The following is a 13,545-nucleotide window of genomic DNA, read 5'->3' on the forward strand; positions in this document are numbered from 1 at the left end:
CCCCCCCCCCAGCCCAAGCTCCCCCCACGGATACGCCTCCGACAGCAGATAAGCCTCCCGCCCGCCCGGCCTCCGTGATCGCCTGCACCACCATGCCGCCAACCCGTGTCGCGCGCTCCGCATCCCCGAGCACGACGTCCTCGTAGAAGGTCTTCGGCGTCCTCGCGCACGCGTTCCAGGCCGTCTGGTGAAGCTCCTGGCTCCCGGGCCACTGGGCCATGGCGTCCAGGACCGCGAAGCCGGCGGGGCGCAGCTCGGTCAGGGTGCAGCCTACGAAGTCCCACATGGTGGGGTCGGTGGCGGGGAGGTGGGTGTCGGCGGTGTGCGCGACTTGTTTGGGGGAGGGCGAGTGGAGGAGGTGCGCGGCCATGGCGCAGCGGAGGAGGCGGGAAGGTTTGGAGATGTCGAGGGTACAGCGGTCGGCTAGGCCTGCGTAGGAGATGGAGCTGTTGAGGGGGATGGTGTGGGGGATGTGGAAGCGGTAGAGGGCTAGGAGGGAGATCTGGTCGAGCCACTAGGGTGAGGGAGTTAGTGGTCGTGGAATGGAGATCAGCGAGGACAGCCCTCATAATACACCTGATAGCAGCTCAGGTGTTGGACGTGGCCGTAGGTGCCGGTTGAGCCGCGTGCTAGAGCGTTGAGCGTGCTAGTTGCGTCGATGAGAGCTTTGCGTGTGCATGATAGAGACTCGGGAAGCTCGGTAAGGGTGTCGTTCTCGAAGTCAGGCGGTGCTGAGACGGCCGCTTCGAGGTCTTTGGCTGCCGCAAGGATCTGCTCGGCGAGTTCGACGAGGGATGGCGTCTTCTGAGAAGCCATACTTGGGCAGCTCGTGATGGTTTCCACACCGAGGGTGCTTTGAGGCGGGGCTCATGTTTGGTAGATATCATGCTAGAGTGGGACCGTCTTTGGTGTATAGACGTAGGTATCTTCTTTTTTGCTTTGTCGCTGCGTGAGCTGGCTGGCGCAGGTTGCATGCGATGTTCCAGCATAGTGTTCCTCGTGCATGTCACTCTGCATTGAGCTATGTTAGCAAGCCGTATGCATTAGTAGATCTTCATGGCCCAACATAAGTTATTCTCAGTCGCTCAAGATATCAGCGGACCGTTAGTTGTGTAGTAAAGTCATCCTTGCATCCAGAGCAACACCTGCTTGCGTTGTAATTGCCAGATTTCAGACAGGCACAATCAGCGGGAAAGGCGTCGATACCTGGTTTAGCTCTGGAGACACACCACGACAACCACTCCACCGATGTTTTGAATATACACATTGAGCTACCACCGGACTCTTACCCTCCAATCGCGGGAGGGTAGCGAACAATTTACAGGAGATGAAGACACTGATATACTCATGCCTTTTCGGAGTCGTCCCTGTCATCTTTATTTTCCGCCTGTTCGAGTCTTTAGTATCGATTCTTACGACTGTTCTGGTGGAATTGGGAAAGAGACTTACCTGCGGCCGTCTCGGATCAACAGGACCCTGCAACTTCGCCGTCTCCGGCGCACCCTCGCCCTTCTTCGACTTGTCCGGGTCCGCCGAGATGTCCACTGAATGCTTGGTGTCGGTGTTTGAGAGGCCGGCCTGTTTTCCGGAGGTGTGGTTGTGGTCGAGCGGCTCCTTGGAGGCCACAGCCTGTCGAAAATTTTAGCACTGCGGAATCTATTGACAGCGGAAGGAGCAAGCGACACGAACCTTATCCTTGGCCTTGCCGTCGTCCTCCCTGTCCTCCCTCACTGGCGACGCCGCGCCCAGCTTGTTGCCGTACGTGCTCTCGACGCGCTTCTTGGCGCCGCCCTTGGCGTCCGGGACGTGCTTGCGGACGTCCTCGACCCTGCCCTCCTCGTCGCCTTGGGTGCTGCGGCCCTTGAACCGCACGCCGGAGGGCTCGCCCTTGTTGTCGGGCGTCTCGGTCATGTGTTCCTCATCCTGCGTAGGAGCCTCGTCTGGGTTCTGCGTCTTGTTCTGCGGCTTCTCGAGTTTACCCTTGGAGGCGTAGCCGGAGGGCTTGCCGGTAGTGTTGCCGCTATCGCCATCGTCGGAGCCACCTTCGTCCTTGGCGGAGTCGTCTCCACCCTTATCGGAGTCGTCTTTGCCTTGGTCGGAGTCATCCTTGCCCTGGGCGGAGTCGTCCTTGCCCTCGCCCTTGTCGGAGTCGTCCACGCCCCTGTCGGCATCGTCTCCGCCTAGACCCTCACCAGTTTGGTCAGACGGGGCGATCTTGCTCTTGCCCTCGTCCTCGTCCACGTCCGGGTTCAACTCGGATATGTCCTGTTTGCCGGGCTCGTCCCGGGTCTTGTGGGCGTCGGCGCCGTGGTGGCCTTGCGAGTCGGAGCTGGGCTGCAGGAGGTATGCGCAGGTGGGGACGGTGACGGCTATGGCGCCGATGAGCCTGTGTGATTAAAGCAAGTGTCAGCAGCTTGCTCGTTAAGCTGAGCACGTCAATACGAAGTTGTCAAGCTAGTTCAATTGCCGGATCGCCTCGGCGAGGGAGCTGAGCAGGTAGCTCGCTGTGCTTGTACCAACAGAACTGTCCTACCATGGCAGATCGCTACCGGCTTTCTTCATCGTCTCGCCTGCGCTGGCATAACCTCTCCGGACTGTGCGTTGGGCAAAGCGCTTCCATGGCTGCGGTCCGGCGCTGCGGAGAGCTCGTGGTGCCCGTGCGAACTGTGCGGTAAACGAGGCCGGGAAGGCCGTGGACCTTGGTAAAACCATCTTGAAGCTGCAGATGGGCGACCTGAATGCAGTGAAGATGAATTGAGTTGTTGAAGGTAGGATTGAGGAAGTTGTGCGGTGGTTGAAGATGGCCGGCTCACTAGATCACCATGTCGTCGACGGTGCTCAGGCACGGCAAATTCCGCTGCGAGCTTCACAGGACCAAGGACCCCTCCACCACCTGCAAAGCTGCTGTTGAATGCAGCTAAGCACAGTAAACTCCACAGCTTCACTAGCGGTGGCATGTCCGGGAGCTGCACCGTACCACCTTCCCTCGTTCTCAGTATCCCCAAAGCCCAAACTACTCTCCCCTTCCCGTTCTCGGTTCTCGTTATGCCCGATTTGCTACGTCTTGCCGCCCACGCTCTGTCCACTGCGCCGATTGAACAGTTACAACTTCTGCCTGCAGCTCTCCGTTCCTTCTAAGCGTCGGCTTCCTGTTTCACGCGAGGCTTCTACGGAGTCTGAAAGCTATACCTACGGAAACATCCCACAGAGATCCTGCATACAGTGCACACTTTTCAAACCAGCACACAACCATGGCTTCGACCGCCATCCCAGCGAACCCCACCGCTCAAAATGTGGCACAGCTATTGCCCAAGCTGCAAGATGAAGACCCTGACTTCCGGTACATGGCCCTCAACGATCTTCACCAGATCCTCAAATCCGGCCATCCAGGCTTGATCCAGCACGACTATCCCGTTTGCGCCAGAGTTGTCGACGGCCTACTCCACACACTCAAGGACACGAACGGCGAAGTGCAGAACATGGCAGTGAAGGTGTTGGAGCCATTTGTAAACAAGGCTCCGGACACCATTCTGGCACCCCTAATTGATAAAGTGTCGAACTTGAAGACGGACAACATCGTGGACAGCTCTATACCTGCTCTTGCCCTCAGGGCCATTGTTGTCGCGCTGCCAAAACCCATACAAGGTATCCAGCGGTCCAGGTCGGTCGTCGAGGCATATGGAGCTGTCAGCAAAGCTCTTATTCCCCGCCTCGTCGGATATACTGTCATTGCTCCTGGACGGAAGGACCTCCCTGCTCCTCCGAAGGGCATGCTGGAGGAAGACATGGAGAAGGGCACCGATAGCAACGCTATGGACGTCTTGATCGAGGTCGCAAGGTGTTTTGGGCCCATGCTACAAGAGCCGGAGATCCAAGCACTACAGGCCATCTCCTTTGAGATCCTTGAGAGTGAGCGCGCAAGCTCAGCCCTGAAAAAGAAGGCTGTGACCGCTTTATCCACTCTCGCCACGTACTTTTCCGACGCTGTTTTGAGCGCCTTCATCTCCAGACTGATCGAGAGTTTGAGGGACTCGCACGTGACGCTCGGCCGGCGGAAACTGTATATCACTGTCATAGGATCTATGGCCAGAGCGATACCGCGCAAATTTGGCCCCTATCTGAGAACGTTGGCGCCTTTCGTCTTCAGCGCCCTTAGCGCAGAGGAGCTGGAGAGTGACTTGGCCGAGGACGTAGACGTACGAGACCCTGAGGGCGATGAGGTTCGAGAAGCCGCCCTTGTGGCGATCGAAAACTTCCTCGCTGCGTGCAGCCACGATATGCGCTTCTACACACACGAATGTATCGATTCTACTCTCCGCTTCCTGAAGTACGATCCCAACCTCGCCGATGACGATGATGAAGATATGGACGCAGCTGGGAGCGACCAAGAGTCGGGAGAAGAAGATTTCGAGGAAGAAGGTGGATATGAAGACGAGGACGATGCGAGTTGGAAAGTGCGCCGCTGCGCCGCCAAGGCTCTGTACGTGCTCGTTACGACTCGAAGCGATGGCGACCTCCTAGAAGACGGAACTCTCTATGATCGTGTCGCTCCGGCTCTCATATCCAGATTCAAGGAACGCGAGGAGAGCGTTAGACTGGAGGTCCTCGCAGCTCTTGCAGCCTTGGTGCGCGTTACAGGCAACGGTGCGTATGCCCACAATACTGCAGCCGGCCACGACGCCAGCAATGGCACGATGGGACCACCACCGAGTCGCAAGCGGAGGCGAGGAGGAAGCGATGCCAGTATGTTCGACTCTCACACCAATACTTCGCTCTCTGGTGGGTATATTGCCCAAGAACCTCAGGCCGTCCCATCCGCAGGAGCACAGTCGAGCCTTTCGAAGCTGAGCCCAGACATCATGCGTGGAGTCTCACAGCTTCTAAAGACTGGACCGCCACCTACTAAGGAAGCCTCGATGGCGCTGCTGAGAGACATGGTAGCAGCTCAGCGTGGAGGTCTGTCTGATTATCTGGCTCAGATCATCGACCCTGTGGTCGAGGCAGTCAAGGGGCACGGCTCTCACGCTCATGCTGGCCATGCATCGTCTTCCACCACCGCCAACAGTCTTCGCATCCAGGCACTACAGCTTCTTGGAGCCATTGCGGAAACGCACACTTCGAAAAACCTACAGCCATACCTTCCAAAAGCTGGCCAGGCTGTTGTCGACGTTGTGCGCGACAAGTACAGCAGAGTCGCTGTAGAGGCTCTCAATACTGTTGAACAGTTTGTTGTAGCACTAACGCCTCCGCGCTCGACCACGCCTGATCATGCTGCGCTTGACCAGCTGTACGACGTCCTGGTTAACCGAATAGCCGCCAATGACGCTGATCTCGAGGTGCGACAACGCGCAATCCACGTTCTCGGACTGCTTCTAGGCCGTACTTCAGGATCACAAGACTTCATCTCTCAATCGAAGCGGACAGCCGGACTCGACCTGCTTGCCGATCGTCTCCGAAATGAGCTCACTAGGCTCGCCGCTGTTCGAGCAATAGACGTGATAGCGAGCCTCGCTCAGAACAAGAGCGAGTTCTCTCCGAAGTGGGTCCAGAGCGTGTGCTTGGAGCTGGGAGCCCAACTGCGCAAAGCGAGTCGTTCGCTGCGTGGCGCCAGTCTCGCGACACTCAGGACGCTCGCTGTGAACCCTGTCATTAGACCAAATTTGGACAGCAAGACTACCAGTGAGTTGCTCGGCGTGCTGCTGCCTGTGGTAAATTCGAAGGACGCACATCTTCTGGTCCCAGCGCTGGTCATTCTGACGACGTTCGTCCGGGACAATGGAAGGGCTGTCGTGGACAAGCAGCTCGACCAGGCAATATGTCAAGTGGTCACGACTTCCCTCAGTGGCTCCGCTCTTGATGCGCTCCTCACGCTTGTTCGGGCCATCGGGGAGCAAGGAGTTGGCCGGAATCTCATGCAGATGCTACTGAAAGACGTTGGCGTAGGAGGCAATCCAGACTTAGTGGGTAAGGTAGTGGGCACATTACTCGTCGCCGGTGGGCCAAATCTGAACGTCAAGCTGGACGATTTTGTCAGCGAGCTCAACACCGCCAAAGACGGTAAGCGAAAGTGCCTTGCTCTGGCTGTGTTGGGCGAAGCCGGGCTCCGCATGGGCTCAGCGTCACCATTGCAGCCCCAACTTTTCATTTCGTACTTTTCCTCGAACCTGGAACAGGTACCCTTGGCTGCTGCTGTCGCCCTTGGTCGCGCGGGAGCCGGCAGCATCTCGACGTACCTTCCTGTCGTTCTTTCTACGATGAGCCAGCCATCGAGCCCGCAATACCTCCTCCTCCACTCCCTCAAAGAGATCCTGCAACTCCAGAGCAACGACTCCGAGATCCTGCCCTACTCGCAGAAGATGTGGCAGAGCCTTGTCGTCGCCTCGCAAGCCGAAGACAACAAGGCCATAGGCGCGGAATGCATCGGACGTCTCGCAATCATCGATCCCAAGACCTATCTCCCGCAGCTGCAGGTGAGCTTCTATCCCCTAATCCCTCCAGCCTCGCCCCTCTAATCCCCACGCAGGCCTTCCTCCACGACCCCTCCCCCACAGTCCGTGGCATGGTAATCTCCGCGCTCCGCTACACCTTCGCCGACACCGACTCCTCCTACGACGCGCACCTCGCGCCCCTCATCATCCCAATGCTAAGCCTCATGCTGCACGAGCCGGACCTCGAGAACCGCCGACTAGCCCTGACCGCTTTCAGCGCAGCCGCGCACAACAAGCCCGAGTTGATCCTGCCGCACCTCCCGGAACTACTGCCCTCCATTATGGAGGAGACGAAAATCAAACCCCAGCTTGTCAGGGAGGTGCAGATGGGCCCGTTCAAGCACAAAGTCGACGACGGGCTTGAGCTCAGGAAGAGCGCGTACGAGACGCTGTACGCGCTTCTCGAGAACAGTTTCTCTGCGCTGTCAGTCCCGGAATTCTTCGACCGCGTCATAGCAGGCATAGGCGATGACCACGACATCCGCATCCTCTGCAACTTGATGCTATCCAAACTCGTCGTCCTCGCTCCCGACGAGACGAGGGTCCGCTTAGATGCGATAGCGGAGCACTATCGGGGCATCCTGGCCACGAAGCCCAAGGAGAGCGCCGTCAAGCAGGAGCTGGAGAGGCTGAAGGAGGCGAGTTTGGGAGCGGTCAGGGTCAGCGCGGCGATTAACAGGGCCCTGGGGATTGATATGGCGGAGAGTCAGGATCCGCATGTGAGGGCGTGGCAGGCGTATTGGGGGTGGGTGGGGAAGGAGTTTGCGCCGTTGGTGAGGACGGTTGAGGAGGAGATTAGTAGGGAGAGGGAGCGCTGAATAAAGGGAAAGAAGAGGTGCTGAGTAAGGGCGACAGGGGATGCTGCTGGTTGAGGCGGTATGGGATACTGGACGAAGGGAATGACTGATGAGATAGGAACGGTTTGTCATGAGGCTGTTGCATTGCTGGCGTGAGTGAGCGTCCCATTAAGTGGAACTTTGCTCCACTCAGGAACCCCTTCGGTGCGCGGAGAGAATGATAGGCTTTTCGTGAGCAAAAGCGTCGAAGACAGAGATTGGTACGGATGCAAGGACAATGTTGCTGCGGTTCACTGTGCTTCAAGATCGTCTCTGGCTCTCCCACCAGCGCACTCAATCTACTGAGAGGTTGGCTATACACGTACCAACACCTCCATCCTGCTGTCTGTGTGCGCAAGGAGCTGAACGTCACCCTCCGCAACTCAAAGGTCTTGCTCAAGCCCCAGGCCGCCGTCCAGGCAGCCACTCTGGGGATCATCGTTCGTTTGTACCCCACATCCACACCGGAGCATCGCGCTGATCCAGATAACGATGGGGATGTCGCTAGCTCGATGCGTAGAGATGCCTGCATAGGGCTTTAGGCAACACTCTAATCGATGGAGGGGTTTCTCAGAACTATGGTATGTAGAGTCTAGTCTTGAGGGGAAATGACCCGCACGGGTTCCAAGTTGGTGAGCGGTTTCCGCTGTTTGGGGCGACTGGCGTGATGAGCTTGCCTCGCGGCCCCGCTGTTGTGGAGTCCATTACCTTATGCCACGGAGGTTTATGTGGCAGCTTTATCCATTTTGTGTGGAGAGTTTTTTGCATGGCCGGTTGGCATCAGCGGCTATTCCATGGTCTTGAAGGAGAGTGATTTGCTTGGCTTCGAAGCATCGCGGCAGCACATCAGCGTCCAGCGGTATTCATCATCCGGACTTGGTGCCTTGGGTGGAAGAATGGACGACTACGGTGTCGAGAGTTTCCTTTGCTCCCGGGTTTTGACGTCGGGTCCGCCTTCCCTTGCGGCCAAGCAGGTCCGCAATCCGCTCAACCTACTCTAGTCACCAGCTTTGTCTGGGAGTAGCGTTGAGGATAGGACATCGCCTTGTAACAGCGAAACTGGCCATGCTCTTGACACGTCGTCTGAAACTTCCGTTAATGCCCTAGCGTGCGGGACCCGTAGCGCCTGCTTTCCCCAGTGGTTCGCAGCAAGCAGGCACATCTTTTCCATCATCGACATCGGCATCGAGTTGGGCAGGTGATCGCAGCAAGCAGGGTGGCTGTGCATCGAACGTCCTATCGGAGTCAGAACTTTTCAAAGTGTTGGTGGTGAGGTTGCAGGCAGCAAGGGTGCACGTTGCCGCGTGTCTCGCGCTAGCACACGATATCACATGGTCTCGGCCAATCACTTAACCTAACGTGGAACACGGCAACGTCTCTCCACGATGACTCCACCTTCCTCCGGACTAGCAACCGGAGAGGGCATCGGGCGTGGGGCAGAACAGTCAGTTGCCCTGCGTGATGAGGCGATCGTGCCGTGAGTCTTGTTTGAGGCATTTTTTGAGGCATGTGAAACCGGGATCGACCAGCATTCAGGCAGCGCATCAATCCCGATGATGCACGTGTAGTTTCGAAATCGGTAAGGCAGCAACGTGGGAAGCGTGATGGCGTGATGAGATGAGCAATGTGGTCTTTCTATGTAGCCTGTTGCCATGATGATGAATGCCAGTCTGGGTATCATATGCAGCCGCTACCTATCTTACAGTCTATGCAACGAAGCTGAGAGATAACAGCGCAATGTGACAGTGACCACCCGAAAACATTAGCTAACGCCAGACAATAGCGCTTGTTGATCAGCCGTGAGAAAACGAGACTCTGAGATGATACACCCAAACACCTTACGATGCGAGAACTCCCAGTTTGGATACGAAAGAAATCCCCCCTCACTGCGGTCTTGCCGCCATCAGGTCTTCGAGGTAATCCAGCCTCGCCTTGAGCCTTGCATTCTCGTCCTCCAACTGCCGTATCCTCTCGTCTCTGCTTTCCGTCTCAAGCCTGAGACGCTTGATCTCCACTTCTGAGCTCGCTTCGTCCGTGTCGATGCCCTGCTCCGCCGTAGGGAACGCTCGTTTTCGCTTGCCGGTCGCAGGTACGTTGTTGACAGTGCGGAACTCCCCCGGCGTAGGCGCGTCCGTCGACGGCGCCTCCGACTGCTCATGCTCAGCTTCCACTTCCGGGCCTTCTTTCCGCGCCGTAGGTTCAGACGAGCCCGAAGCTCTCCGATGCACTCGCCGCATGTGCTCGTTCAAGTTCTCTTTCCTCGTGAAGCCAGGACCTGAACTCCGCTTGCACTCTTTGACTGGGCAGAACAAGGCCTCTTTCGTGCCGCCGTGCATCTTGTGCACTTCGCGCTGATGTCGCAGCAGTCCGCCTGAGTAGGTGAAGCCGAGGAGCTTCTCACAGCCTGGCTCCCGACATTTGTATGGCCGGTCGTGCTTGTCCATGTGTTTACTATGAAATGTTAGCGCTGTGTATAGAGAGCTTGATGAGATCGAGATTGTGAGCGCGCATGGCAGCGCGAAGAGAACGTTGGTATGCAGGTTGTAGTTGGACCAGACACGCATGCGCCGAAGCGCACAAGGTGGTCTGGAAAACCATATATGCCAAAACCAGTTCCTTGGACGGCCAGACGAGGCGTTCATAGTTTTCGAAAACGTACGGTATTCGCCACCACCGTTGCTCATCCTGAAGAAGAAAGTTTTGATGCCTTACCTCCATTCACATTTGCGCTCAAATCTGAGTAGGTGACATTTGGGATCGAAGCTGCACATTATCTTGCCATCTGGATGCCGAGGTGGGTCGCCAGGTCGTTTGAAGGTATGACCGCGTCGAGGTGAAAAAGGTTGATCTTGCGCTTCTGAACCAGAATCGTCTGCGGAAGGATCTTCCTCATGATGGCTTGTTGGGTTTTCTTCCGCCATAGGTGGTCGACCGTCGTGTTCTGTGGCCATGGTGGTGTTCTCCCGCTCGTGTGGGAAGATATATGGCATGGTAAGTTCGCAGATGTTCGAAAGGCTTCTGACGCCTTAGGCGGCGACCACTCGCGATATAAGGACACCTCAGCTAAGGAAGGCGCAGCTGTTGACAATACACGCGCCTAACTCCGACCCAATCACAGAATCAGGTGACTCCGAGTCTCGCCACTCATGGCTGTTGCGCCTGAAGAAAGTTTGCTTGAGAACCGGGATACCTTTGGATGGCCGGTGGCAAGCCTGAGGCAGAGTTTGAAGCCAAGCAATCCAGGATATGGATTACACTGCGACGTGCCCTGGCTATATTCGCTGGCTTTGACCAGGCATCGGCAGCTGATTGAGATTGCCTAAACCGTGTGAGAAGACCCGGCTACCATGGACTATTTTTACATTTACCAATAGGCTGCAGGAGTGACTCACGTATTCGCGGCGTGGGGTGGTGAGAGTGCCTGAAATGCGTGGCGTCAGGCGTGAATTTCAAATCAAAAGCCTCGGCTCCGGATCATCCCGATCCGGAACAATGTTAAGTCCGGCTTCGGTGGCGGTGCAACCTGTCGTTCCAGAGCGAAGACCGCCACGCTCAACGGACTTTGGATGAGAATTCGAATTCGAAACTCTGCGACGGTCTTGGCCGATCACGTCATGCTATCCAAGCATCGCGCTTCGCGTCCTGAGGCTATGCGCCTTGCGTTTGCACCTTCATGTGCTTGCCACTGTGCTTGTTGCGCGGCTTCCGAGGCATGCAGCACACGTACGAGTACATGGCTCCGTGGAACAGCGGAAGCTTTCTCTAGAAGACCCGGCGGCCGCCATAAAGTCCCGATATGGTGCGTCGCGGACTCCAGAGCCAGGTTCTGCATGGCGACTGCCGTCTACTAGGGATTCACTGGACCAGTGAGAAGGTCGCACCGGGGTTCTCGTACGAATCGTCGAGTCAGCTGGTCTTCAGTGACTTCGACACTCTCTCGCGAATAGAGGCTACTTCGAGAGTGTCCTGCGCGCAATACGTGGCCTCTGCGTAGGCTTGCGGACATGCCGAGGGCTGAGTTGCAGTATCGACGGTGATTCAGCAGCAGCTTGTTACCGGCTGCAACTTCGCTTGTGGTAGCTGAGGAAGACGAAGCGTCTTGACGACTGTATTGGGCGTTCTACATCGTTGTCAGCTGGTGCCCAGATGCTAGAGGGACAGCTTGTCCGCCAACCCACTTCTTGTGTGCTGAAAACGACGTTCCATGGCCCTTTGAGCACCTCTTGCGAGGCGACGCGTCTGACATCGTGACCACTAGTCGCAGCTGAGACGCTTCGTTGACAGACGCGTTTCTAGTGCTGCTGAGATAGTTGGTTGACGAGAGGACAACAGAGCAGCGCACGGCGGACACTGGACGCTTCTTTTACTCCAAACAGATTGGAAGGTGAACCGACGAGTTTCAGCTTCGAGGGGCTGAAAGCTCAAGTATGAACTGCAGACCCGTTGTTTGCAAGGCTACATGTTTGCCTAGTTTATCTCTGAATGCACAGGTGCATGTTTGGGGAAAAGTATTGAAGTATATCCCTGTCTGATAGGCCGCTGCGTGCTGGAGGCTTGACCGGTCAGCACGAATGCGGAGTAGCGAGGTCGTATTTCAAGCACTGACAGCCAGTCAGTTTTGAGCTGCTTGTCTTATCAGGCGTGGTCGCGTTAAGTGGGCGGATCTCGTGGCTGTGTTGGGGGCGGTGCGTTTGGAGTATCAAAAAGCAATTGCTTGGTAATATTCCTTATCGGTGTGGGTTTCATGTCGCTGAGGAATACGCGGTCCGGAAGAGGGAATGCTTGAGATCGCGACCAACAGATCAAGTCCTCGTGTTTTCGTATAGCAAATGTGATTACCACAGCCAGTGTCGTATAGCAGGCCTCGCAACACAGACCGTACTCGTATCCATATGCTACTCCACGACAATCCCCCGGTGAGTAAACTAAATACATTGAACATAGAGATTCAGAACCACTCTGTCCTCAGATGCAGGCGCTAGCGAAAACAAGAAACACCTTGCGATGCACCCATAACTTTTCGTCCTAGTATCTCAGTCGAACTGCTGCAAATTTCCCCAGAGCCAGGCTGCAATCTACCACGCTCTCCATTTCTTCATCTGACACGTATCGAATTTCAGGCCGCCCTTAACATCTCATTGTCTCAGATCTCAAGAAGTGACTGACAACCTCCATAAACCTGCTCCGCTCCTCCACGTGCGGCATATGGCTGGACTGCTCGAACGTGACCCACTTCACCCTCTTGATCTTCTGGAAGTACGGCTCCACGACCTCGTCAGTCGCCTCGTCGTAGCGACCGTTGATGAGCAACGTCGGTACGTCGATCTTGGGCAGGTCCTGAAGTATTGACCATTCCTTCAGTGAGCCGACCACGTGAAACTCTGACGGACCATTCCTGTTGACTTTAGCAAATGTCTACGAAGAGAAGTGGAAATAGACTGACATGGTGTGGTAGACCGTGGGATCGTCCTTGATGTTCTGAAACGATCGCTGCACTTCTTTGGGCCATGGGTTTACTCGACACACATGCCGCTGATAGAAGACTTGCACAGCGCGCTCATACTCTGGACTGTCTGTCGTCTTGTCGTCTTCATGCTTCTGTAAAACTGCTTGGACGTCCTCTGGCAGCTCTTTGCGCAACTTGTTCGCTGCCCTTACCCAGTTGTGGATATTGGCGGGCGCATCTGCGATGATGAGGCGGTTCAACCCCTTCGGCCCAAGGATTGCATGCTCTGCCCCCAGCATACCGCCCCACGAGTTGCCGTACAGGTCGTAATTCTGGTGGATGCCCAGATGTCGGAGCAGGTTATCAAGCTCAGCCAGGAACAAGCCGATAGTCCAGAACTTAGCGTCGCCCTTCTTCTCCGGCAGATGCGTCGATCGACCCGTGCCCAGCTGGTCATACAGGACGACCGGGATGTTGTAGGAAATACTGAGGTCCTCGAGAGACTCTAGATAGTCGTGGCCGACGCCGGGTCCTCCGTGCAGACATACGAGAGGTCGTCCGCCGTAGGTGAGATTGCCGCGAAGTCTGTACCAGGTCTTGCAGGGCTTTCCGGCTCCGGGGACTTCAAAATCGACCACGCCCTCGGTGGTCGCGGCGATCGTGTGGGATCTGAAGCGGCTTGAGTCACTGGGCCTAGGTTCGATCGGTACGGGAGCCATGCTTGCTGTAACCTCGAGGACAACGTTGTGTGATTCAAACTTGATGGGGAAGATGA

At 56.3% G+C, this 13,545-nt stretch overlaps 5 protein-coding genes across 5 annotated transcripts; 1 reads left to right on the plus strand and 4 right to left on the minus strand.

The window, feature by feature from the left end:
- Nucleotides 1-28: 28 nt before the first annotated feature.
- Nucleotides 29-816, minus strand: W97_08729 (uncharacterized protein; the record flags this gene model as incomplete). Its single annotated transcript, XM_007786596.1, has 2 exons — nucleotides 29-514; nucleotides 577-816. Coding segments are annotated over 2 exons (726 nt in total), but the record flags the coding sequence as incomplete, so codon positions are not given.
- A 529-nt stretch (nucleotides 817-1,345) lies between these two features.
- W97_08730 (uncharacterized protein) lies at nucleotides 1,346-2,712 on the minus strand (the record flags this gene model as incomplete). The annotated part of the gene is made up of 4 exons (XM_007786597.1): nucleotides 1,346-1,387; nucleotides 1,450-1,629; nucleotides 1,690-2,386; nucleotides 2,534-2,712. The coding sequence occupies 4 exons, from the start codon at nucleotides 2,710-2,712 to the stop codon at nucleotides 1,346-1,348; spliced, it is 1,098 nt and encodes a 365-aa protein (XP_007784787.1).
- A 539-nt stretch (nucleotides 2,713-3,251) lies between these two features.
- W97_08731 (uncharacterized protein) lies at nucleotides 3,252-7,306 on the plus strand (the record flags this gene model as incomplete). Its single annotated transcript, XM_007786598.1, has 2 exons — nucleotides 3,252-6,470; nucleotides 6,524-7,306. The coding sequence occupies 2 exons, from the start codon at nucleotides 3,252-3,254 to the stop codon at nucleotides 7,304-7,306; spliced, it is 4,002 nt and encodes a 1,333-aa protein (XP_007784788.1).
- Nucleotides 7,307-9,207: 1,901 nt separating this feature from the next.
- On the minus strand, nucleotides 9,208-9,768 carry W97_08732 (uncharacterized protein; the record flags this gene model as incomplete). Its single annotated transcript, XM_007786599.1, has 1 exon — nucleotides 9,208-9,768. The coding sequence occupies one exon, from the start codon at nucleotides 9,766-9,768 to the stop codon at nucleotides 9,208-9,210; it is 561 nt and encodes a 186-aa protein (XP_007784789.1).
- Nucleotides 9,769-12,451: 2,683 nt separating this feature from the next.
- Nucleotides 12,452-13,489, minus strand: W97_08733 (uncharacterized protein; the record flags this gene model as incomplete). Its single annotated transcript, XM_007786600.1, has 2 exons — nucleotides 12,452-12,719; nucleotides 12,768-13,489. 2 exons carry the CDS (start codon nucleotides 13,487-13,489, stop codon nucleotides 12,452-12,454), a joined length of 990 nt encoding a protein of 329 aa, XP_007784790.1.
- Nucleotides 13,490-13,545: the final 56 nt, after the last annotated feature.

Source organism: Coniosporium apollinis (genome assembly GCF_000281105.1).
Source record: "Coniosporium apollinis CBS 100218 chromosome Unknown supercont1.62, whole genome shotgun sequence".
Taxonomy (NCBI): Eukaryota; Fungi; Ascomycota; class Dothideomycetes; genus Coniosporium; species Coniosporium apollinis.